Below are 26,155 nucleotides of genomic sequence, written 5' to 3' on the forward strand. Positions count from 1 at the left end.
AGTACCTATTTTTACACCCACATTGAGAGGGATGTCATGGGTAAACACATCTCTCCAAGGATGTGCAATGTGTGCATTGGTCTGTCGGGCGCAAACTCCAGAACAACGTTTTGTACTCGAGACTCTTATATCCATTATACAGTGCACTGCTGTTACACCGAACACGGTTATATTGATGTTTCGGTTTACAACAGAATGAAAGTTAAGGCCGGACATTATCCTCTCTATATTGTTCATTGTTTGTTGAAGGTATACTAAAGTTTGATATTATGAAAGAAAACTGCCATTCCTGAGGACTTCGTTATAACAGGAGTCAACTGTACCACGAGTATTATTAGATATTAGTTGCCTCCTACTGTTGTATAAGATGTTAAACATAGTTTTCCTCTACCCTAAGAAATTGTTGGCTCCGTATGTACATTGTTTGAATACCAATTAGATTACCTTTGATATGGTACATTGTATATAATATTGTACATTGCCTGATTTTTATCAAAATCTTCTATGTAAGCTTTTGACTGGGAAAAGTTTGTGCTTTCTTTTCTTGTTGAGTGTAGATTATAGGTCAGCAGGGTTCGAAATTGGCGATGGTCCGCTGGCCATTGGCCACCCAAAATCACGTCGGACTAGCTAAAAATCGAAAAATTCTGAAGTTACTAGTCCGTCTGGCTAGCCAAAATATTGCTTCAGTGTCAAAATTGATTCTAAGTAGTCCGCCTGGCTAGTTAAAAAAAAAGTTAAGTGCGACCCCTGGTCAGCTGGACAATCACACAAGGAGAGATATAAAAAGTTGTACGTTTGTATTCTTAGTCCAATATTTCATAGGAATCCTATTTGTAATCAAGTAAAAACTTTGAGAATGCACTCGAGCACCTAGATAAAAAAGAAATGTGTTGTAAATCTAATGAGTTATATTTCAAAAAAACAACCGTGCCATTTACGAAAGGCAGCCCCCACCCCCCCCCCAAAAAAAAAAAAAATGAAAGTATTTCTAGAATAAATAGTGGTAGACATGTAATACATTAAAAATCAAAAAGTTCAAAACGGCTGAAAGTAAGCTATTTATATTAACCCTAAAAAGACTGGGCTATTTTGGTAGCTCGAAAGACTGGGGGGGGGGGGGGGGGGGGGGCCTAAAGGGCCCCCCCTTAAGATCTCGGCCGTGGATCGCGCGATCGCCGCGAAAATTTGCACAATGGTAGTGTGCGGTGTAATCTACAAGATCATATATTCAAATTTTACAAAATAGTCTTATTTTATTTTATTTTGATTAATTATGCTAATTTATGCGAGAAATCAGACTCTTTGATCTAAATCAGTAAATAAAGCTCCAAAAGTGCTCATTTTGGGTCCAATTATTCTTAGTGGCATTCTTAGCAAATGTACTTGAAAAAAAATTCGGTATCAAAATTAATTTCTTATCTATTTTATTGTTTTATGAATTTCTTATGTATTTCTTTGTTTTTTCGACCTTTTGTTTTTGTTGTTTTTTTAAACAAAATTTGTGGCAGACACTTTTTGAAGCATAATACTGCTAAAACAAATTAATTTTAGCCATTGAGAGTAAAAATAAGCATATTTATATGAGCCATGTGAAAAAACTCAATTTGCATTGACTTTATACACAAAATCACATTTTTGAGCCATTTTCGGCCTCACGTGCATGTACAAAAAGTTATGTAACTTCAGAACCGTACCCCCGGGCGTCACAAATTTGGTGTCAAAATGTGCGGGAAACTCAAAAGAAAAAAGTCATAGAGCATCGCGGCGAGAGCATTGCGCGTTGCAGAGTAATCGCGCGAAATGTCGAGGGGGGGCCTTTTAGGCCCCCCCCCCCAGTCTTTTTAGGGTTAAGTAATTTGTTATTTCACTTTTACTTCCACAGAAGACGATGATGTAAGGCCCCAGCCGACGGACTTGCAACTCCGTAAAAGAGATCATACATATTGCACACCTCAACCACAACTGGTATGTTGTTTGAATTAGAAAATTTGTAGAAATCCAAGTACCTTTAGAGCTGGTCATTATGGAAATTTATGTTGTAAGTGTTTACTCCTATAGCTGGTCAATACGGGGATTTAAGTCGTAAGTATTAACTCAAGGTGTAGCTGGTCAATATGGGAATTTATGTGATAAGTATTAATTCGTGAGACAGCTGGTCAATGTGGGATTTTGTCATCAGTATTTACTCATATAATTGGGCAACATTAAAATGGGAATTGATGTCCTGATAGGAAGAGAAAAGAAATTTTTCTACTTCACATTCGCTCTTCAAAATTTGATCCTAGTAGCTGACATCTGAAATGCCCTGGTAAACAGTCCACCAAAAGTCTTATTGATATTAAAATGACTGTATTAAATTCAATTCTATTTCATTATCCGTTCTTGAAATTTGTTTTGTTCGCATGCATACCCGTTACATCGATAAAGCACACACATAACATAGATACATAGACATGATAGACATACAAGAGATATACAACAATACAATATCACTATCATTGTCAAAAATAATAACATGACTGTATGTGAGGTTTCCCTTTGAATGCATGATGTAACATTTGTAACAATATGATATTATACTGTCATGATAAGGGGGTCTGCCAAAATGTAACATCACAAGTACTCCATTTGCTGTGGTGTCCAAAGATAAGTGTTTACCAGACATGGGTTAAACAAGAGCATCCAGTTCTCACTGATCCATGAAATACACCTGTGTATCATTTGTTATATAATATGGGCCCCATCATGCATCTGGTACACCCACAATACTATACAAGGCTTGAGACATGCATTTTGATTCTGACCAGATGCATGGCTCAGTGTGGAACAGTAAAAAAAAATCAATGCATGATGATTGACCAATCAGATTGCAAAGATTCTAAGGCCCATTTTATACATTAGCATTTAATAGAGATGTTGATTTGCGCTTAACATGCTGTGTCTGTACATTAACTCATCAAAGGTATGATATTATGGCTGTTTGCATTATATATTAAATTTCAGGAAACGAATGTGAACATGAGTAGAGGAAAAAGGAAACAAGAATCAGATGGTAAGTGTGTGGAAAATTTATGTGCAGTCAACGATTAAAATTGTACAACAGTGAAAATTTGCTCTAATTATAAAAAATTGAAGATAAAAATTGGTGATCTTATGAAATTGTGAATGTGTATAAAACTTGGCAATGCAGTTCAAAAAGAGTTGATATTCAATGTTCTGTAAATGCATGAGCTTATGATGTTATCACCTCACAATGTTTTTCAAGTCCATGTAACTTTCTATTGAATTTCTGTTACGCTTGACATGCAATGAACAAATTTTAAACAACAATTCCAAGCTCTGCTATAATGTAGATAAATGATTTTTCAGTCAAATGACCAGTAGAGCCATACATTATTATCCAAGCATGGCTTTTGGACACAGAACAGTGATAGAAGCTTACCAAAATTTGCTGTAGGAACACCGCTTGTTATTCAATCACCACGTCATGCAACCTATAATATACATGTGACAGGAATGAAATTCTGAGTGAAGCTTTTATTGTACTGTGGTATTTGGCGATTCATAGATCGGTTTTGGTGGGTTTGTGTGTTCGAGCAAAATATGCAAAGTTGGAGTGCAGTCGACTGAGTTGGGCGTGCCAACTTGGCACATGAAGAGATAATAACTCAAAGAGTGTTTGCGATTTCAACCCCCACTTGGACCACTGCTGTTATGCATGTACTGTACAATATATTATATTTTGTTTTGCCGACAGATTCAGGACAGAAAAGAGCAAAGTGGCCTGAGCAGAATACGATGCAAAGACAGAGAGAGGAAAGGGGAATGGTAAGAAGAAGATGGGACATCTGTTCAAACCTTAAAGCCGGTCTGCACTAGCCATTATTTTGATACCAGAACTCTTTTTGTAAAGAACGCCATCTATTAAAACTTCCGGTGGCTGGGTTACATCCACAGAATTCTAGTTCTGTGGTTACATCGTTATTTTATACTGTACAGTGGCTGATCGCCGCCTGCCGGTCAGCGCACGATCTCACAGCAGCTGTGTGCAGAGCCGAGAGAACACACACAAGCAGTGCATAATATGGTGGGGTACCGAGAGCACAGCCCGGCCCGCCCGGCGCAGCCTCGATCTTTCGGCCGATCGCGAGGGAATGGGTTACTTGTCGCGAGAGAGATCCACGACAATCCACTCACTCAGCCCAATGACCTACTCGCTATACACCAGCGCAGCTCGCATCTCCTCTCACTGGATGCAGCATTTACCAAGTCGTATCCGCGACATAATCGCAGATTGAAGTTCGAAACAACGATCAGAATAAACGATCTGAGTGTTAAGGACAGTACTAGTATTTGGAAGTACCGAACAGATCGCTAAGTGATAAGTGACAATGTATAATGGTATATACGTACCAGGCGTATTCCGCCCCCCCGTCAGATCTCGCCTATGGAACGTGTGATCGCGCCGAAAATCGGCACACGTGACGCCCGCAACGTATACTATCAAAATGTATGCTTGCTTTCTCCGAAAAATTTTTCTTATATTTTATATTAATTAATACGCCCCCCCTGTCAGATCTCGCCTATGGAACGTGTGATCGCGCCGAAAATCGGCACACGTGACGCCCGCAACGTATACTATCAAAATGTATGCTTGCTTTCTCCGAAAAATTTTTCTTATATTTTATATTAATTAATTATTGTAATTTATGCATAAAATCAGTTTTGGGCTCTAAATCACTTATTAATGCTCTAATTAAGCTAATTTCTTTTTAAAAATGTTTCTTGTATCATTCTCCTGAGACATAGGATAAAAAAAAAATCTGTATCGAAATTAATTTCTTATGTATTTGATTGTTTTTTGAATTTCTTATGTATTTCTCTGTTTTCGACCTTTTGTTTTTGTTTGTTTTTTGGCCAAAATTTGTCACAGCCATTTTTCGAAGCTTTATTATGCTAAAATAAATTAATTTCGTCCATTCTAAGTCAAGATATGAATTTTTATGTGAATTAATTGAAAAAACACAATTTGCATTGGATTTGTACACAAAATCACGTTTTGGAGCAATTTTGGGGTTGACAAATTTTTTTTCGAACGGGCGTCGCGTCAAAACGGTACGCGCGGGCGCAACAATTTTGGTCTCAAAAATTGCGCGATACTTGAAAGAAAAAAGTCATGAAACATCGCAGCGGGAGCTTATCGCGCTGCGAAGATATTGCGCGAAACGTCGAGGGGGGCGGATTCGGCCCCTCCCCCCCCCCCCCCCCAGCCTGATTAGGGTTAAAAAGAAAATACTACATATCCTCAGTGCTTGTGACATACAATCATTACATGTTGGTTCAGCTTCTAGGATAATTTGTGGGACAAATGTACAAAGTGCCATGCTATTATGAAAGTCAGTTTGTATAGGGTTGGACTGTGGCTCAGATGGTAGCATGTCTGCCTTGCAGTTGGAATGGCTCAGTCCCATTCCTATTGAGTCTACAATATAGCTGAGCAATGTTCTGTGTAATCATACCACCCCCTGTAGTCAGAGGCAGTTCCATACACACTGGCTTTCTGTGGAGGTAATGAGTTGTGGTCTTAGACATCTTAGGTTTATAAGGTCTAGTTACAAGTTGTATGATCTCAGTTTCATTTATGTGACAATGGTGATCTAAGAAATATTCATTCTTACATGCAAAATATTTAATGCTTTATGGAACCATTTGCAGCATCAACAAAAAATAAAAATCCATATATATTTGTTGTTTGAATGACTCTGTCAGGAATTCAGTCAAGTGATTGTGATTTTGTAGCTTTCTGTAACGTCAGTATCAGTTTATGTTGTTGCATTGATTCATGATTTGATTGAAGGAAATTTAGGGTTTTATGCGACTAGTGATTTATGCGTCTTCAAAACTCTAGCGGTCATCCAAGTAGATATGAAGTTCTTTGGAGGCACAGGTCAAAGTAATTTCTTGACTTTCATATTGAAACATTGATTTATAAGTCAATTATTATCTGGGGATTTCATCAATTCATCGTATACTCTAGAAATGGTTGTAAACCACTGTTTTGTCTTTAATACAAACCTTCAGTGATTTGCTGGCTAGCTTACATCCACTCCTGTAGACTTCTTCAGGCCAAGTGATTGCACCGTTTCTCTAGCACTGCCTGGTTGTTTGTTGATCATTGGACCAAAGATTGGTGACAGGCTCTATCCAGAATCCCTGTTGAGTGTGGGTTTGATTCTTTTTGTCCGGATGGACTCTTATTTTTCCCGGCCGAAAATTCCTTGGCCTGAAGATTTCCACAGGAGTGGTGAAAAGCTACAACTGTAGCCAGCAAATCACTAAAGGTTGGTAGAAGCCTGAATCTCCTATTGAATGATCATGATCTCCCCAACTGATGAAAGTTATCTGCATCACTGTTTTGTCTTTTTTATTTAATCCAGGTGAATGCTCTTGGAAGGACAGATGTCTTTGAAGGAGCGAGTGCAGGTGCCAAGGATGTGGGTTGTATGGACATAGACAGAGGGAGGGTTAATGGTGGTGAGGACGACTGGAATTCAGCAAGGGGGAAATCGAGAGGGGAACCTACATTGCGCGATGTCATGTTGAGGCTGAACGAAATAGAGGGGAAGGTTGATCGGATTTTCGAGATCTTGACAAAACTGCATCCGACGGTGTCGCAGGAGCAGCACAATGGGCCGTCGCAGGAGCAGCACAATGGGCCGACGCCAGCATTGCAGGCTGTCAGAACTTCCTACTAAATATTTGAACGCTGTGCCAAAATGTGAAAGACCCTGCGCATCAGAGCGGAGTGGAAATCGCGGCAGACTTTTGCCAAGACTTTGATTGTTGCCCTCACGTCAGTGGACGTTCTCTCCAAATCAAGCTGCTGAGGGGCAAAGGTCCCAATCCCCACAACCTGGGGAGCAGTGCAAACAATCCCTTCGCCCATTCACAATTACGTCGTTGACACAACCTTCAAGGTCTTCAAATCCCCTACTCCAACAGGAAGCAAATGTACCACGAAATAGTCAACGCCATCTACATGCTCTGTCGAAGGCTTCACGCCGGGTCACTGAGCAAAACAAATTGCAACATCAGGAGTACAGTGCATTACCGTTAAAACAAACACGGTCGTAACAAAATTCTTTTCACAATGAAAGAAAACTGCAGGTCCCATGGACTTCGTTAGTTTAAAGGGAGGGATGATTCAAAATTCAAGATGAAAGGTGCAGTGATACTCCTGTGTCTTCAAATTATGGCAACGGGAAAACAAGTCAGAATTCCTTATATTGAGATTACTTGATAAAAAGTGGGTACATCTTATTGACAATGTTCTGTTCTTGTGATATGATTTTTTTAAAGAATATGATATATTTGTAAATCTACTTGACAAAGTTCTGCACTGATTGTGACTTTTTTTTTGTACAACATATTTTTGTTTCTACATCTTTGAGAAAGCTCAGTTCTGATGATGATATTTTTGTTATCAATAATATTTGTCTATCTGTATATATCTCCTTGGCAAAGTTAGTCTCTTATCATTGGTGCTGTGTCTGATCGAAAGCAGCAACTCAAATAATAAAAATATGTTTAATGAGGATGTCAGACTTATGTAAAATAAGATATTTTGATACATGAAATTTTCGTGAATTGTCACTGCCATTCAATGTGCACAGTGTAGACAAGAACTTTCATGTTTTCGTGAATCTTGGCTCTCACAAAATTTGCGAAATTAAAATGCACATTAACATTCCCCGTTTTACGGTATTCTCATCTGAAGTTTCCACATGCTGTTGCCTTTTATGTAGCTTTAAATCTTCATTCATGTTGTTTAATGGAGTACTGAGGGGATGAGTTCATAGATCTTCCAGCTGTTTGAGATTATTTAGAACCAGTTTTCATTGCAATGCATAACTATGTATGACGTCAAACATCATTACTTTTTAATATAAAGGTTAATCTTGTTATAACAAAACCCTCAAAACCAGCATTTTTCTGTCATCATATGGAAATTTGGTTATATCCAAACTAATAAAATTTATAAACATATCTTGATGATAATATTTGACCCTGAATTTTATTTTTACTTCATTGTATCCAAAATTTCGTTAGAACCGGGTTCATTGTATCGGGAGTGCACTGTACTAGCTGTTAAGAATGCAAATTACATTCCTAATAGAACAAGTCTTTGTAAGTGTTGCATGCAGAAGGATTCAGAGTATCTCTTTTGTAAGATGTTCCCAAACATATCACTATACAGCCTTTATGAGCTGCTCTGGTATGGTTTAGTGGATAAGCGCCTTTGATGATGAACTATCTGTGATATGGTCCTAGGTTCAATACTCCAAGCAGGAGTGTTTGTGCCCCAAAGCAAGGCAGTTTATCCCATCAAGTGTTTTTAACTGCAGTCTTTTGTTGCCCTCAGCTATTACTGTACAGTGCACTCCTGTTACAACGAACACGGTTATAACGAAATTTCGATATAACAAAGTTAAACTTCTGGTCCCAAAATTATCGCCATTAAAGTTTATGGTACAAAATTCGCTTGTAACAAACACGGTTATAGCGAAATTTTCGTTATAACGAAGTCTTTTCCGAGCCCCATTGACAAAGAAAAACAAAAGAAATGTGCTTCGTTATAACGAAATGCGGATCGCTTTCGAAAATACGTAGCCGAACAGGCATTTTTAAATAGCCTCTCTGCATGGGAGAACGCTTCACGTCATCGTGCGTTTGCTCCGTTATATATTGTATTTGTTCGGTTATAACGAAATTTCGTTATAACGAAAGAACACTGCTGGTCCCAAGCATTCCATTATAACGGGAGTGGACTGTATAAGCTGTTATTTTCATGTACAGATATTTCCACGAATAATGAGGTCACAGACATTTTTGTGAGCTATCTTAAATGCAATGTTACCCTACCGCATGGCGACTATTTCGCCTGTTGTTGAACTTCGCGCTCCAAATGCAATTGGTAATATTTCAATATTTTAATTGGTAATTTGCAAAGATAACACCTCATACAGTAAATTGGTTTGCCAGGCTTTTCCCTTCGAAGGTAGTACATACGTTCCATATCTAAAAAAGAAAAGGTGTTTGTGTTTGTGTTTGTGTTTGTGTATGTGTGTGTGGGGGGGGGGGGATTTCATAGTTTACTGATCTAGTCTTAGAATGAAGAATATGATGGAGGATAATGTTTGTGTACAAAATGTTGTACGACAATGAAACCCACATAGAAAGTTTCATTCAGTGTAAAGCAGTCATTTGAAATTGCAGGTGTTGTTGGTTTTTTTTTTTATTGAGACTGCCAAAATGCAGAAAAAAAAATGATTGTATGTTTTACCATGGACCTACTGCAAATGGACATGAGTCATTTGTTAATTGATTCATGCACCATAGATCCCTATATGTCAAAAGTATTATATCACAATAACATTTAAGATATGTTTACTTATTGCCAAGAACAAATCAAATTGTATTACACATTTTTAGATGAAATTAAGTAAAGACTTATGATTACAATGTGATGTACACTGTACTCAAATGGTCAATTCCAGCGTAACGGACATGACATTCAGACCACTTTTTTGTGATTCAAACCATCACACAGTGAAATTGGGAGTCTCCAAAAGTTTCTAATTGAGTTTATCAGACACATTTAAGTATATGGAACGTACACTGAAAATTTCATGGAAATTTATCAAGTGGTTGTTGAGAAATTGCATTTTTAGCGAGCGTAACGGACATGACACTAAATGGACAAGGCATTTTGATCTACTTACCATTATGAAAATTCCTGTGAATTTTTGGATAAGGTGCAGCTGGTTTTGGTCTTGATTAAACCTTTAGGTCATGCTTTACTCATAAAGTCCTAATTTAGAGTAGTTTAACTGTTCATTATTTTTTGATAGTTTAAAATATTGCGTAACGGACATGACACATTGCGTAACGGACATGACACTTCGAGTGTAACGGACATGACAGTTTTGTCCACTTTCTGTAAGCTAAGAGAATTTTTTTATTACAAGGTATAGCAGATATTCAATTGTTGGCATAGTAAGGTTAGAACATAGGGACACACATCATAACTGCAATCCTGTAATATTTCTTATATTTATATCATTTTAGGGGGGTTAGTCTTTGTATATATTTACAAAACAAACAAATATAAAAAAAATTCACTCCTGCACCAGCTAGCTACAATTAGTGACAAATTTCCAGTTACTACCACCCACCATAGCAAAACAGGACATATTATTATCTTATACTGTGGTTATTTTTTTCTTAGTGGCCTAATATTTGATACTTAGTATTATACACCAGCGTAACGGACATGACACCCTTGTAAAGGTGAACCATATTTTCACTTCTTTGTTTCAAAATAAAAAGATTAAAATAACTGCACACTGCTATTACATTATGTTCTTGAACAAAACATCAAAAAGTCCTTTTATTGCAGGTTTCAGTGATCTAACAGCTACTCTAAAGCACATGGAGTACAATGCCCAGAGTACCTCAATGGCATACATGTACAACACAGAAGATCATGTCTCCATATCTGCGGATAGGCAAAGAAAACAGAACAAACCAGAACCAGATCTGTATGAAATAAAAAGTTTGAATACAACATCATTAAAATGAACTCAGGATTGCATCAACTTTTATGCAATGAAACAGGACCACAAAACTGTTAGGTACCATTATCAAATTAATGTTATCATCTGAAAGAAATAAGGTATGTAAATTTTATTTCTGCAAAGTTCTTTCATTTGGCATTAATGTCATCCTTGGAGTAGAATCATCCTAAGTTATCCAATCTTGGATAGACTATTGTAGAAACTTCCACTGCTAGTACCAGTACTTTATCATTGTCAACAAATGCTTACTTTCTTGGCTAGAAGTGAATGATCAAGCCCCTTTTTTTTCTGAGAATTTTCACAACAAATACCGGTAATCCATTTCCATGTAGAGTGGTCACCTGGGCAACAAAGTATTTCTTGTTTTCTTCACGGCAAATTCAACTCGTACAAATTGTATAATCAACTTCTTGCTTGCTTAGGCTTGCCAGAGTGGTGTACTGGTTACATTATTCTCACCAGCTTGTGAGTAGGACTTTTTGAAATACTGGATGCTTTCCCTACCAACTGGTTGTACCTTTCAGTGGATAAACATCTTCTCATAGCATCTAAAAATTGTGCTTTTTGTACGATGCTGTGCGCTGTCATATATACCGGTATATCCCTTGGCATAGAGGTACATCTAGTTTAGTTGTATTGATGAAATGGATATGCAGCATTCAGACCGACTTTCTCTGACGATAGAGCTACATGTACTGTCAACACGCTTAATAAAGAAACAATTCCATTCTCAGCCCTCTTGGCAAGTGATATCTCATTAACGTGCCACTGAAGGTGTGGATTCATAGAGTCATAGAGATCAGAGAGGTACATGTATGGATGCAGCACAAACTTTTTTTTTTAATTATGAGACAACACCATCATTGAAGACATTGATGCTGGTGACATTTGGATTCTTTGTTGTATCATCAGTGATCATGTTCATTGGATGCACAAGGATCCATTTGTGCAGGAGTTCCTGGCTGTTGTGTTGACTCCATGGCGAATATGTGTTAAATGTTGTCTACAATGTACTTATATGTAGAAAGTGCTCATTTTAAGTTTTGAAGGGAAGGCCAACAGTGAAAACTCCATTGTCTAAATACTCCTTGGAATGACAGCTGCTGTTTATCAGTCAGGATTACAAGAGGTGGGAATGGATCAAACCGGTGTAACAGGGTAGCAAGATCATCTAAAATCAACAGTCTTCCAGTGGCAGAAAGCAAAGTCTGCTTGTTTTTGTTTTATTGAGTGATGTGCAGACTTAATTATTTACTAAAGTATAGAAATGTCCTACTATCCTCAAACAATTAAAACTAATCACCACCCTGTTTCACTGAGCCACAGTGTTATTTCTGCCACTTGTCTAATATGAGGTGTCATGTCCGTTACGCAAAGCGTCATGTCCGTTACGCCATTTACAGGAAAACTAGAAGTGGTATACAAAAGTGGTTTCCACACATGCAAGGGGATTCAATCCTAACATAGAATATGAATTTGCAGCAACTTTACACTAATTTCCTCTTGGCTATGAGAACTTATAGTAAAAAACGTAACGGACATGACGCTTCAAATGTTAGAGAAATCACACAACTTTGAGGATCAATGGGTCAAAAACTGATGAATGCTGAGGAAGTTGGTTGTGATTTTCCGTTGATATATACACTGGACTATAATTCAAAAGCTGAACAAGGCCTCTAGGACATTATCTGGCCTGCTTTAGAGACAGGAACACTAAACTCTTTAAAAATAGCCAAATTTTTGCCTCACTGCAACACATCATACAGTATTTTCATTGACTGAGAAAAATACAAAATTTTGTAATGACAAAGATGAGACTAGTGAAAATTGAAAATATATATGTTACTTTTTCAGAATATTTGAGAACTTAAATGAAACTCAAAACTTCATTTTTTCACCAAAGTGAACATTTCTCATGGAATTGCCCAAATACAGATGAATAGATATCAACATACACTTGCAAGATCCTAAATTTTTGATAGTCCACATGTTGTATTGAGTCCATGGTGAGACAGTGCACGTGTGTATGATAAATTTGCCCATGTAGAGATCGCCAACTGTGCTCTGTGTCATCAACACTATTCAGTGTAATTTGTTTGCGGTTTTTTCAGGGTATTGGTTTCTCTCCTTGGAGATCACAATAAATTCCCCAAATCTGTATAAAAATGGAGCTGTTGATTTATGTACTACATGATGTGAAATCATGAAAATCGTTTGGAATGCCCCTTTAAGTATTGCCCACTGAAACAGCTTTCTTGTACATGTATTTTGATGTTTCAAAGTTGTCGCGTAGCAGTTTTATTTGTGATCCATGCCTGATGCTGATGTTCCTGTAAGTTTTTGCATTCTTGTGAAAAAAAGGTGACAAAAATCTGTCTTTGTTACACAAAACTTCTTGTTGTTTTCATGTATATTATGGGTCTCATGCTTAGAAGGACTTATCCACTTGTGTGTGGTATATTAAAAAGAGCAACATGAGAAAACTTGAGTATGTTTGAAAGTTTCATGTTCCACAGAATAAAAACCTCTGCAGCATTTTAAAAGTTTTTATGCCATACTCTCTTTATATTGTGTCTTTATTCTCTGCATCCTCATTTGCCCTTCATTTGAATCCCGACCACTCAATAGATTGCAGTATGAATCATGACACTTTATCCTCGATACATGGATTATTTTTGCAGTTAGCAAAAGTGACACTCTGTGATACTACTGATGATGTGTGTGTGTTATTCTTGAAGTATCATGGTACAGTTTTGTTTGAGAAAGGATTCAGGTTTTACTTTTTTTTTGCAAGTTAATTAGGAACCACTTAGATGAAATGATGAGAGCTTACAATTCTAAGAGGAATCAAAAGTTTATTTGACAAAAATCGGTTCTGAAATGGCTGAGATATCCATAAACAGAGTAAAAAAAAGTAAAACGGAGCAATCCTAATAAAAGGTGTTTCCCACCTTTTATTAGGATCGCTTTGTTTAGGATATCTGAGCCATTACAAAACCAATTTTCTCCAAATAAAAACTTTAAATTCCTCATAATTTTATGGACTTTCATATTTCTTAAGAGATTTCTCCTTATCTCAAAAAATCATCATCAAAAAACGTTGGAAGCCTGTTGCCCCATCTCAACCGAAACTGTACCCTAACTTTAGGCAAAGTGGTGATGGTATACAAATGAAGCACAGGTCTGAATTTGTCAGTAGGAATTGTGTGCATAAGGTAACTATGGAAAACTTAACCCATGAGGTGAAGCCGAGTGGGTTTAGAGTAAATGCCATAGTTACCACATGCACACAAGTCCTGATGATGTACAAAAAGATACGTACATCATTTGTTTTATAAAATGGTAACAAATTTTGCCAGAAATCCATTGTTTTACATGTATTGTTTCTGACAATTTACCAATCTCTGTTTTTAGTTTGGCGTAGATGACACATGCATCAGTATACAAATGACGCACAAGTCTGAGTGCGTCAGTCGAAATTGTGTGCATAAGGTAACTATGGAATGCTTAATCCACGAGGCGAAGCCGAGTGGGTTTAGGCTAAATTCCATAGTTACCGCATGCACACTATATTCCGACTGACGCACGAAAAGACATGTGCGTCATCTGATTTATAGAATGGGTAATTTTCTTGTCAAAAATCCATTTTTCTATCATGTTACCCGATGACAAAATTACTGGATGCATTTCCTTTTGGCTTGCCGTAACGGGCATGCATACCCGTACTTACAATTTTTACTGGATGCATGGCCAGCCATGCATCAGTTTTTACTGGACGCATGGCCAAGCTGAGTGCGCGAACGCTTGCTTTAGTGCGCGAACCTTTGTTACAAGTACGCGTACTCTTGCTAAGTGCGCGCTATAACATGTTTACCACTGTGACTCAGCATGCGGCCAGTAAAAATCAACACATAGCTCTCGACCAATGAGATTGCAGGATTTTCGCTACCCATTCTATAATGATGAGTGATGCATGAGACTTGTTACTGATACGTGGTACTGATGCATGGCTAATCATCTCTTGCCAAGTGCGCGAGCATGGTCTACATGGGTACGGTTTAGCCATTTCTCGCAAAGTGCGCTAATGCTTGCTGAGTGCGCGAACTCATTGTTACAACATTTTGACTGTGTCTGTTGCCAGTGCTCAAGCGTGCTGCCAGTAAAAACTGATACATGGCTCTTGACCAATGAGAAGATAGGATTCTCTCTACCCATTCGTTAATATTATTTTATGATCTTTGTTATTAAAAAAAAAATAGTGCTGTGTTTCATATGACCATGCTCGGCAAACATACTGCAGCAAAGTAGTGATTCCCAGTGATACTTGATAGTGTGTGTGTGTGTGTGTGTTATAGTGAAGGAAAAGTGGTGACACTGTACAGGTATGTTTTGTTGATTTTTTTTTCTTTTAATAGACAATGACAGTAAAAATATTTCATAAGTTGTGTGTATGTTTTGCACACAGTCATTCCATAGGCAGTGATACTGTAATCAATGACATTTAATGATTTATGTGTTTGTAACAGGTGGGTACAGCAAAAGTGTTTATGCAGTTTGTCCCCCAAATAAATGATCACCAGATTACCACATTCATACCTTTTATATGATTAAACTGTCCCGATGCTATATCAATGTCTAAAAATATGTTATCTTACCTATAGTCACAGAAAAGTGTGGAACATAAAGTATACTTTGTATGTCTTGTGTCCGTTTCTTCCAAGTTGAGGGGGGAGGGAAGTTCTCTGTCGAATTCCTCTTTCCTCCCATGGGGGAAGGCTCCTAGCACCCCATGTTCAGATTGGATGAATTTATTGTAATGCATCCCATAATAAAGATGTGTGCTGAATGGTGTTAAACAAACATCGATTTTCAGCTTTGCATGGGAGTTCTTTCATATATTTTGCTGCATAGGCCGTGTATTTTGTGAAATTGGATGCTAGTCAGTAAATTAATGCAAGCAAAAATATTAAGTTAAAGGGATCGTACAGTTTTGGCTGAGACCTAATTTCAGGTTTCTAACATTTTGGGGGGGGGGGAGATGATGAGAAACCTCTTATGAAATATGAAAGAACATGTAATTCTATGAGGGATTCAATGTTTATTTGATGAAAATTGGTTTTGAAATGGCTGAGATATCCCAAAAAGAGATAATCCAAAAAGCGATTCTAGTAAAGTGTGGGACCCACACCTTATTACGATCGCTTTGTTTTACTTTGTTTTTGGATGTTTCAGTCATTCCAAACCCGATTTTCATCAAATAAACTGAACTTTTAATTCCTCTTAAAATGGTATGTTCTGGTACTACTATATCATACGTGTTTTCTCGGTATCTCGCAAAAAGTTAAAGCCCAGTTCTCTTCTCCACCAATACTGTACCATCCCTTTAATAACTCCAGTCCTGCACGAATGAGATGTGCATGCAAACATTTTTATGCCTCCGCCACGAAGTGGCCGGAGGCATTATGTTTTCGGGTCGTCCGTACGTACGTCCGTCCGTCCCGTTTTGTTTTTGTTGATATCTCAAGAACCGTGTGGTGGTTTTACATCAAACTTGGTATGAGGGTATATCCTTGGGGGATAATACTTTGTGTTGATTTTAGGGTCACAGGGTCAAAGGTCACAGGTTATTTTGTAAAAAAAAAAAAATTGAAATTTCATGTTTTTCTCCATATCTCGCAAATGGTTCAAGGTATCTTCATGGAACTTAGTATATATGCTTGTACTGATGGGCAGTGATTATCTAGGGAAGTTGGGGTCATGGGTCAAAGGTCAGGGGGTCAAAGGTCAAGATCAACTCCTCAAAATATCACTACTTTCCTTAAAATGCAATATGCCTGAAGGTTTTTGTTTTTGTTTTAACTTGATGTATGAATGTATTACCCAATACATATTCTGTGGGAAGTTTCTTGTCAAAAGGTCAAAGGTCAAAAGGTCAAAGGTCAAGTGAAAGTGCTGAATTGCTCCATATCTCAAAAGTAACTCAAGGTATCATCATGAAACTTACATATTTATGCATGTTCAACCTAACAGTGATTCTCTTTGGAACTGTGAGGTCAAAGGTCAAAGGCCAGGTTTAGATAATGCTATTCTCCCATTTGATACTGAAATTATACTTTTTCTCAATACCTTGAAAATTACTCAATGCATAAACTTATAAAAGGGTCAAAAGTCAAGTAAAAATCATCAGTTCCCCAAATACCTGCACTCTAACATTTTAATCATTCATCCAATTGAACCTAGTTCTAGGAAAGTGAACATTCAGCACATTTGTGGCAAACCTGTCATTTTAATATTTTGCCAATTGTGTGAAACTGTCATCACACATTGTCAAGACATTGTACTATAGACCTATTAGGAGAACCATGCATTATGGCGGAGGCATATCAGTCGCCGTAGCGATATATCTAGTTCTTTTTATTACTGTTCTCTTTGATCCTGAATGTAACCACTTGCGAAATTGTCGGAAGGCTGGAAGACTGGCAGAGATTTGTGAAAAATTTGACTTGCTGAATATATGGTGAACGTATACCGGTACTGTACTCTCTGTTTTTTCCCCCCTACTAGTTTGATTTTGTTTTGCATTATCGGTTTTGGGGGTTTGGGGTTTTTTAGGGTTTTTTTTTTTTCTTTGCAAGGGAGAGGCGAGATGCATATTTGACATGTAGGTGGCTAAATTGCAGAAGTTCTAAAAAATGAAAGATGTTTTTATGTTTCATTAATTGTCTGATTTTTTTTTTTCAATTTCCAATGTAGATGAAAGTTGTGTGGAGACTGGTCTACCGTGTAATGCTCGTGGAGACACTCCATCGTTGGCACAGTCTGAAACTGGTCAAGGTGATGGAGGCAAGAGTGACTGGACTGCAGAAAACGATGATGATGACAGCGAGAGTGGGTGGATCCTTGACAGCGAAGACGAGGCGAAGAGTGTCGGCCAGTCGTTGCCTTCAACGTCTGTGGTCAAGACGTCCAGGGAAGAACACTCTGGGACTGGAGGCGGGGCTCTGCTGGAAAGACGTCCCAGAGAAAATCTACCCAGCTCTGATTCAAGCGAAGGAAATTCCCCGCAGGAGATGTCGGGAGGGGTCAAGCATGTTGGGAAAGGAGCAAGCTACAAATGCAAATTCTGCGGGAAGACATTCCGCCAGCCGAGCTGGCTAAAGACGCACGTCCAGATCCACACGGGGGAGAAGCCTTTCCAGTGTAAGCTGTGCCCGAAGTCGTTCACAACCAAAGGCAACCGGAAGGTGCACATGAGGTCGCACACAGGAGAAAAAGCCTATCCGTGCGAAATCTGCCCACGAGCGTTCAGCTCGCGGACGAGATTCTTGGAGCACGTACAGACGCACAAGGGGCCGAAGATTTACGAGTGCAAATTCTGCAGCAAACTTTTCAACATGAAACGCCTGCTCAATGTCCACCTGCGCAGCCATTCACGTGAGAATGTATACCAGTGCGAGTACTGCCCCAAGCAGTTCCAATGGCGCGCTGGCCTCGAAAACCACATCCGCACACACACAGGCGAAAAGCCTTTCACGTGCGACTACTGTCCAAAGACTTTCAACCAGAAGAGCTCATTGATAATGCATGTGCGCCACCATACCGGAGAGCGTCCATATGAATGCGAAGTCTGCCTCAAACGATTCGCCCAATCGTCGGGTCTGCATCGGCACAAGCGCATCCATACAGGTGAGCGGCCGTTCAAATGTGACATCTGCGGCAAAGCGTACCGTACGACCTCTTCCCGGACCCAACACAGACGCATCCACAAGGGGCATCCATCAAACTTGTGAGATTTGTGTAGAGATTTTCAGTGGAGAAAAGTACTCATATATTGTGCGTGGTGGACTACTCTTCAAGCGAATGATTTTATGTGAAGAGATGCTGAAATCTGGTGAACTGATTTTAAGCCCAATTTAGCTTTCAAACTGCCATTAAGAATTGCATTGTCATAGATTTTTCCAGTGCTTGTACCTTTACTCTCAGAGGATTTCTTTTTCTGCCAGGGGAATTGTGTTGTATTTGGCATTGCTTTGTTTGCTAGTTTGTTTGTTTGTTCATCTGTTATGTGACAAGCTTTTACCAAAAGTTATGAATTTGTTTGTAGAAGTTTTCAAGAAACCAGGTAATTCTGGCAGAGTTCTTTGCTCGTTAGATTAAGAATTTTTTGTGCAATTTGTTATTACAGTCAACCTTGCCTAGGTCAAATCTATTTGGACTGAAGAAACAGCTACAACTTGGAGACAGTTCAACTTATGAGGGATTAAAATCAATAGAATATAAAGAGAAAGGATGACTGGAAAAGACCTTCGAATTTATTAGGCGATTATTTGTCATATGCGAGGTCAACTAAAGCAAGGTTGACTGTATTTTAACCACTGGAGGTTTTAACTTTTTGCTATATATACTACTTGACAGAAAAAAAAAATTACCCAGCAACCTCAATGCAAGTTCTACAACAAAAAAATTACCCAGCAACCTCAATGCAAGTTCTACAACAAAAAAATTACGCAGCAACCTCAATGCAAGTTCTACAACAACAACAAAAAGTATTTCCTTCACATATTGGCAAAATCACTGTTCCACTGAACTAGATATTGGTTTTGCTTGATTTTTCAAAGGTTCATAAAAAAATTTGTATCTTTAAGTTGCATAACATTTCAGAGGAAGTTAGCCATCTTGGCAGAGGCTTTTTGCTGTGGAGCACTTTCTTATTCATGGAATAATATTCATCGTATCACACTGCAATTTGATGAACAAACTATCTTTTCTGTAGCAGTTCTTTTCCGTAGAAGTGTACAGGGTACCATTTGAAATATCCTTCTTTGGCTGAAATTGCTAATCAAATCTGAGTTGGAAAATTATTCCCCGATATTGTAACTCCACCATGACACTGTATAAGCTGCTATTTTTGCGTACAGTATACATTCACGAATGAGGAGGTCAACGACATTTTTGTGAAATGCTATTTTCGTAATTTTGACACCTCGACTATCATAAGTGCACTAATGCCTTCTGCTTTCAGTCTCAGATATTTTTGCATGTGGTTAAAGGGATCAAACAGTTTTGGTTGAGATCTAATTTCAGGTTTCTAACATTTTTTTTTTTTTTTTGGTGAAATAATGAGAAACCTCTTATGAAATATGAAAGAGCATGTAATTCTATGAGGAATTCAACGTTTATTTGATGAAAATTGGGTTTGAAATGGCTGAGATATCAAAAAAAGAGTGATTCTAATAAAGTGTGGGACCCACACTTTATTACGATCACTTTGTTTTACTGTTTTTGGATGTTTCATTCATTCCAAACCCGATTTTCATCAAATAAACTTTGAATTCCTCTTAAAACGGTATGCTCTGTACTATATCATAAGTGTTTTCTTGGTATCTCACAAAAAGTTAAAAGCCCAATTCTCATCTCCACCAATACTGTACTATCCCTTTAAAGTTCGCGATCCAACAGTGATTCACAAAATTCGTGAAAATTATACCCTCGCAGAATTAACAGCATATACAGTAAACAATCCTTACCAGCGTCTTGGTTGTTACTATTAAGTCAAGGCAGCAAATTGTATGTGTATGTATGTCATGTACAGTGAAACCGTGTTATAAAGCAGTTGGATATAACAAAACCCTCTTAAAACAAGTTGATTTTGCTGGTCCCAAACCTTCATATTTTTCAAGAAAAAGGGTTACGATCAGATTGTAGGCATTTTGATAGAGAGATTGACGGTGGGATTTGTCCATACCTTGTTCTGTACCTTCGTCATACACAAAGATTCTAATATAGAGTAGAGAGTCTGGTTTACGACCATGACATTTAGGTATTCTCTGTTACAAAAGAAAGTGAAATTTATGTTATGTTGGTCGAAAAACTGAAATAGATTTGCATTGAATTGGAGCATTTCTAGAATATGAAATTCATGGTGAGATTTGTTCACGTTAAGCTATTTTGTTACTACTGTGTTTTGTACAATCATATTGTAAAGACAGTGAGAGTGGTTTATGATTGTGATCTATAAAGGAGTTCGGGAATTGAAGTGAATGGTTTGTTTTGCTCACACTTTTCTAACCTTCCTAGCAACCATGCTGGGTTTTGTAAACCCATTTGGCCTACTTGCCTAGGGCCCTGGTTTATCAAAAGATATAACTGATTATAAATGCCCTTACCTCACAGGTTCCTATAGACTTAGGATAGAAATCAACGATGTAATCAATTATAACTCTTCATAAAACAGGGCCCTTTTCAACTGAAATATTTCAATGGGGCAGGCAGAATACAAATAAGAACTTGCCTTTAGAAATCTGAGTTGCCAACCAGTTTGTAGATGTAACATTTAGTGTTGTTTTTTCTTCAATGAATACTGATGATTAAACTTCTTGTATTGCTGCACAGTCAACACAGTCTACACAGACAAGTCCCGCATAAAGGATCCTTTGTCAAAGATCCAGCATTCTTGCCGAGAAGTCGTGGGCTGACTCGTGTAGCTCCTGAGCAGCTGCTGACAGATCTTTGTGTAAGGCAGCCGCTTCAGCCTCCCAGAAGTGAGCTTGGAGGATCTCTCTTAGAGTTGTGAGGTTCAGGCGACTGAGTGATATCATCTTCCATGTTTGGCCAACAGAACATATCGCTGTGTAATCCTGTCATGATGTCACAGGGAAACATCAGCTGCACCTTGTGCTCCTCTTATGTCACTCCTGGGCCCCGTTGCTAGAAACTTTGCGTTTAAACGCAACTTGCAACTGATTGTCACTGGCCAATCAAAATCATTGTTGCATGCATGTCTTCTTAATAGGGCAGACCCTGAGCCAATCAGAATGGTTGTTTCAAAATTAGCAATTATTTGCAATTGATTGCAACTTTCTTGCAACAGGGCTCTGGTCTTTATGGGCAAACAGGATCTCTTCCCTCAAATCTGTTGTCCTGAGGATGAAATCTCTCAGTCTCTTCCCTGCCTTGTCCTGTCATTACAGTGCACTCCCGTTACAACGAACACGGCTATAACGAAATTTCGTTATAACGAAGTAAATCTTCTGGTCCCAGAATTATCACCATTAAAGTCTATGGTACGAAATTCGCTTATAACGAACACGGTTATAGCGAAATGTCCGTTATAACGAAGTCTTTTCCAAGCGCCACAGACAAAGAAAAACAATAGAAATGTGCTCCGTTATAACGAAATGCAAATTGCTTTAGAAAATACGTAGCGGAACAAGCATTTATAGCGTCTCTGCACTGGTGAACGCTTCACACCACTGTGTGTTCGCCCCTTGTGTCACGCACAGTTTCTGAGGGGAACTTGCGTTATTATTGTAATATTTACTGTTATCCCATCACATTTCACATAGCTTTCCAGTGTATGATGAGTATTCAGCAAACAGAATATGATATATATCCGTTGTTTCTTTGTTTTCGTTATATATTGTATTTGTTCGGTTATAACGAAATTTCGTTATAACGAAAGAAAACTGCCGGTCCCGAGCATTTCGTTATAACGGGAGTGCACTGTAATAGCTTGTGAAAAAGCATGGCATGGTGGCATCCTTCTCCTGATGGTTATCCTGGAGTATCCTCTGCACAGTCGAAAGATCTAGCCCTGCTCTTCGTAACCACATAGCCTTGATCCAAGGACAATAACCCATTGTACTTGTTCTTTGACTTCTTCTTCAGGACATCCCTTTCTTGGGCCATCGTCTTAACTTTTGAATCAGACTGGAAAAAGTAAGGCAGTTCTTCTCCTGTGGTTCACCTATCTTTCAAGTTAGTCTTGATTATACAAGATCTGCTTCTTTCAGGTGCAGCATTTTGGCCACCTTTATGAGCCTTCCTTCAGTGCTAAGCCTTCCGAGTATGTCCATGTTCAAGTTCTCTATCTGCTCAGCCGTTGTCGCATGAGCGCTGATGATGACTTGTGTTCAGCCAAAATCACAACTCTTTTGTAGATGTTACTATGTTGAAATCCAGTTTGTTTAGGGTAGATGATGTGTTGACTAGTAGCATCACATGTGTGTTGCAGACATCACTAGTTTGTACATCATCAGTGCCGTGTCTCCAGAAAGTGTAACACCTGGTGGGGTGTACAGGGTGGTGCTAAGGTTAAGAAAGATGAGGAGTAATCCGTATACTTGCTTGTAAAAGTTGTGTTAGCATGGGGAATGACAACCACAGCCCCACCCTAAACAGGTCTTTTCTCAACCTGGACTCTCACATTTACTTGTGGGGGTGTCCTCTGTTTTTGTTTTTTGTTTGTTTTTTTGAAGCTAGCTCAAATTAAACTGCAATTGTGTGCAATGTTGGGCGTTCAAACTTTCTATTGCTGTTGACAGAATAACATCAAAACAAAATGAAAATAGGGGGGCACAATTTTCAAGACTTACATACAGGAATATGGCGGAATCTCATAATACCAACGAAACTCTCTCATAATGTGATATTGCAGATCCCAGCTCTCTCTCTATATATATTTGACCTGAAATGGTAAAAAAAACAACAACAACAAAAACACCCTGGTATAAAAAGTATGTGGTTGTTGTGGTTTTAGGACCGTAATTGTTATGACAAGGTTCCCGTATATGTGTATTTTACAAGGACAAAAGCAGTTGTCATGCTTTGTACAAGTGAAGGACCTGCGTTTCCCACCCACTCTGAGACTGAATATAGATTGTGTGATTATATGCAAAGAAACATCTTAACCAACAGTGAAAGAAATGTTTTACCATGTGTAAACACACTGCCCATGTTTGGTTTGTAATATGAAAGCCAGGTTTATGTGTGAACAAGAATACATTGTACAATTATCTCTCTCATTCCCTTCCCATTGTTCTACATAGGCCCTACTGTACATATAATTGCTTAGAACTCTAATTTCCTTATAATCATAGCTCTTTAACTCGTTCTAGCCATTTCAGTCAGGTTTGGCTGAATGTTTTTAGTACCATCCGTTATCTGCCAGTGAAGTATTTTAGTATCTTTTGCATGCTGTTACAAGTTCAGATTTTTCATTGATGGTTGGAGAGAAAAAATTCATTTCAAATAAATCTTTCTTCATTCTGAAATGGAGACTTGTCACATGAAAGAAAAAAAAAAGTCAACACACAGATTGTGTTTGCTTGCTTCTGACATGCATGTGTACAGTGTTTTCTAGAGACCCAGTGTACCGTACTAGTAGCCTACCAATATTTGACCTGTGTAGACCGTACATGTAGGCCGTGTACGGTACATGTGTACCAATAAGGCGGTACATAAAAATATGTACATGTACATGTATGTGATTGAATGTGTGAAAGTTTGTGTGAACGTGTAGCAGGCTATGTGAATGCGTGTGTGAATGCTGTGTGTGTACAATGTAAATGTGTGTGCTGTAATTGCTGGTGAAACATAGGAGGGATGGGGTTAATAAGTTTCAGGATTTTCTTTTGGTAGAATACAATACTTCAGGGGTTAAATGGGACTGCCAAGCTCAGTTAAGAAATACGGTTCCCCTCATTTCTGTTGGGTTTTATTGGGCACCACAATTTGCAGGAAAAAAAAAAGAAAACAAACTCTGAGTACCGGTACCGGGTACTGGTACTTTTGTTTGTTTTGTGATTAGGCACCACATTATGTTTGTTTTTTGTTTACTTGTCAACTAGCCAATTGGGTCTCCATAGCCGACTTTTTATTGTCAACTTTCATCAACAAATCAGCTGGCAAAATAACAAAAGAGTATCACAATACACAAACTGTATAGGCCCTGCTGGTAGTGATTTCCTTGCTGTAACAATAATTTGGCCTTGTGATAGAATTCTGCTAAAAACAGATAAATTGTGCCTAGCATAATGCTAGATGCTGAAACATATGAAGAGTTTGTGTGCAAAAACCGATAAGTCCATATTTGCCAAATGGAGATTTGCGATTAAGGGTCAAGAAAAATAAAGAGAATAATGAGAAAATTTTTGCTTCTTTTGACCATAACTTAAAAAATATACCTTTATATGAAGTGAGCAACATATCATTTAAAAGGTATTATTTTGTACTTTGTGACAGAGATAGTACTTCAAAATCTTCAAAAATGGACTTATCGGTTTCTGCAAACAAACCCTTCATATGAAGAGTTTGTTTGCAAGAACCCATAAGTCCATATTTGCCAAATGGAGATATTTGCGATTAAAGGTCAAGAAAAATAAAGAGAATAATAAGAAAAATTTTGCTTCGTATATTTTGACCATAACTTTAAAAATGTACCTTTATATGTAGTGACCGATATAATAGAAAAGGTATTATTTTGTACTTTATGACAGAGACCGTACTTCAAAATCTTCAAAAATGGACTTATCGGTTTTTGCGAAGAAACTCTTCATATATATATATATATATATATATGGCCGGCGGAACAGTGGGGGCCGTGGGGGCTCGGGCCCCCACACTTTTTGTGCACCATACAAAGGAATATATCTTATAAGGTGTCGTCACTTTGGGCCCCCACACTTTTTTAAACCGGAAGTACATAAGTGGCACTAAATAGAAATAGATAGAGATCTTGAAGTGTGAGTGCGGTAAGGTTATGTTTTTCCACTGAAGACCTTTTCTTTGTATGTTTTTTTTTTTTGGGGGGGGGGGGGGGGGGGGGCTTGTTAGCTCATGAAACCCGGAAGTTGGCCCCCACACTTTTGAAAACGTTCCGCCGGCCCTGATATAAACTACAGCTCTGTATATGAATGTAGCACAAAGCATATTAATTTTTATGCAAACTCTGGAAACATGGGTGAAAAAAAAAGGTAGGCACTGTTGGGGCACCCATCCCGCTTCATCATGAATATTCATCATCTATATGTATCCGTAATACCATGGAAATACAGTACATGATTTTTACATTTCCCGGCAGCGTTTTTACATTCCCCGTTGATGCAAATTTTCGAGATCCTTACATTTTCCGGCGATACGTTTTTATATACATTCTATGGCACCTATCCAGCGTTCTGGGCACAGTACTAGTATCTTACTGCCTGATGAATATTCATGATGAAGCGGGACGGGTGCCCAAATAGTGCTTACCGTTAAAAAAAGGGGTAAGCACTATCTGGGCACCCGTCCCGCTTCATCATGAATATTCATCATCTACATGTATCCGTAACACCGTGGAAATACATGATTTTTACATTTCCCGGCAGCGTTTTTACATTTCCCGGCAAAACTGAACATTTTTCCATCTCCCGGCGAGACGTTTTAACATTCCCCGTTGATGCAATTTTTCGAGATTTTTATATTTCCCAGCGATACGTTTTTACATTCTAAGGCACGTATCCAGCTTTCTGCCATTTACTAGTACAGTATCTTACTGCCTGATGAATATTCATGATAAAGCGGGACGGCCGGGTGCCCAAATAGTGCTTACCAAGAGGGCCAGAGCCAAGACGATACTGTACTAGTAAATGGCAGAACGCTGGATACGTACCATAGAATGTAAAAACGTATTGCCGGGAAATTATATAAAAATCTCGAAAAATTGCATCAACTGGGAATGTTAAAACGTCTCGCCG

At 38.3% G+C, this 26,155-nt stretch overlaps 2 protein-coding genes across 3 annotated transcripts in view; both read left to right on the plus strand.

Moving 5' to 3' along the window:
- Nucleotides 1-18,596, plus strand: part of LOC140226542 (uncharacterized) — a 66,340-nt gene extending 47,744 nt beyond the window's left edge. For both annotated transcript variants that reach the window (XM_072306991.1, XM_072306992.1), the window contains exon 4: nt 17,394-18,596. In XM_072306991.1, coding sequence (XP_072163092.1) covers nt 17,394-18,430 — 1,037 coding nt within the window. In that variant the 3' untranslated portion in view covers nt 18,431-18,596. The remainder of the gene's footprint in view (nt 1-17,393) is intronic.
- Nucleotides 3,766-8,736, plus strand: LOC140226222 (uncharacterized). The gene is made up of 2 exons (XM_072306710.1): nt 3,766-3,831; nt 6,441-8,736. Exons 1-2 carry the CDS (start codon nt 3,802-3,804, stop codon nt 6,756-6,758), a joined length of 348 nt encoding a protein of 115 aa, XP_072162811.1. The 5' UTR covers nt 3,766-3,801; the 3' UTR covers nt 6,759-8,736.
- Nucleotides 18,597-26,155: the final 7,559 nt, after the last annotated feature.

The sequence above is a fragment of the Diadema setosum genome, chromosome 3, assembly GCF_964275005.1.
Source record: "Diadema setosum chromosome 3, eeDiaSeto1, whole genome shotgun sequence".
Taxonomy (NCBI): Eukaryota; Metazoa; Echinodermata; class Echinoidea; order Diadematoida; family Diadematidae; genus Diadema; species Diadema setosum.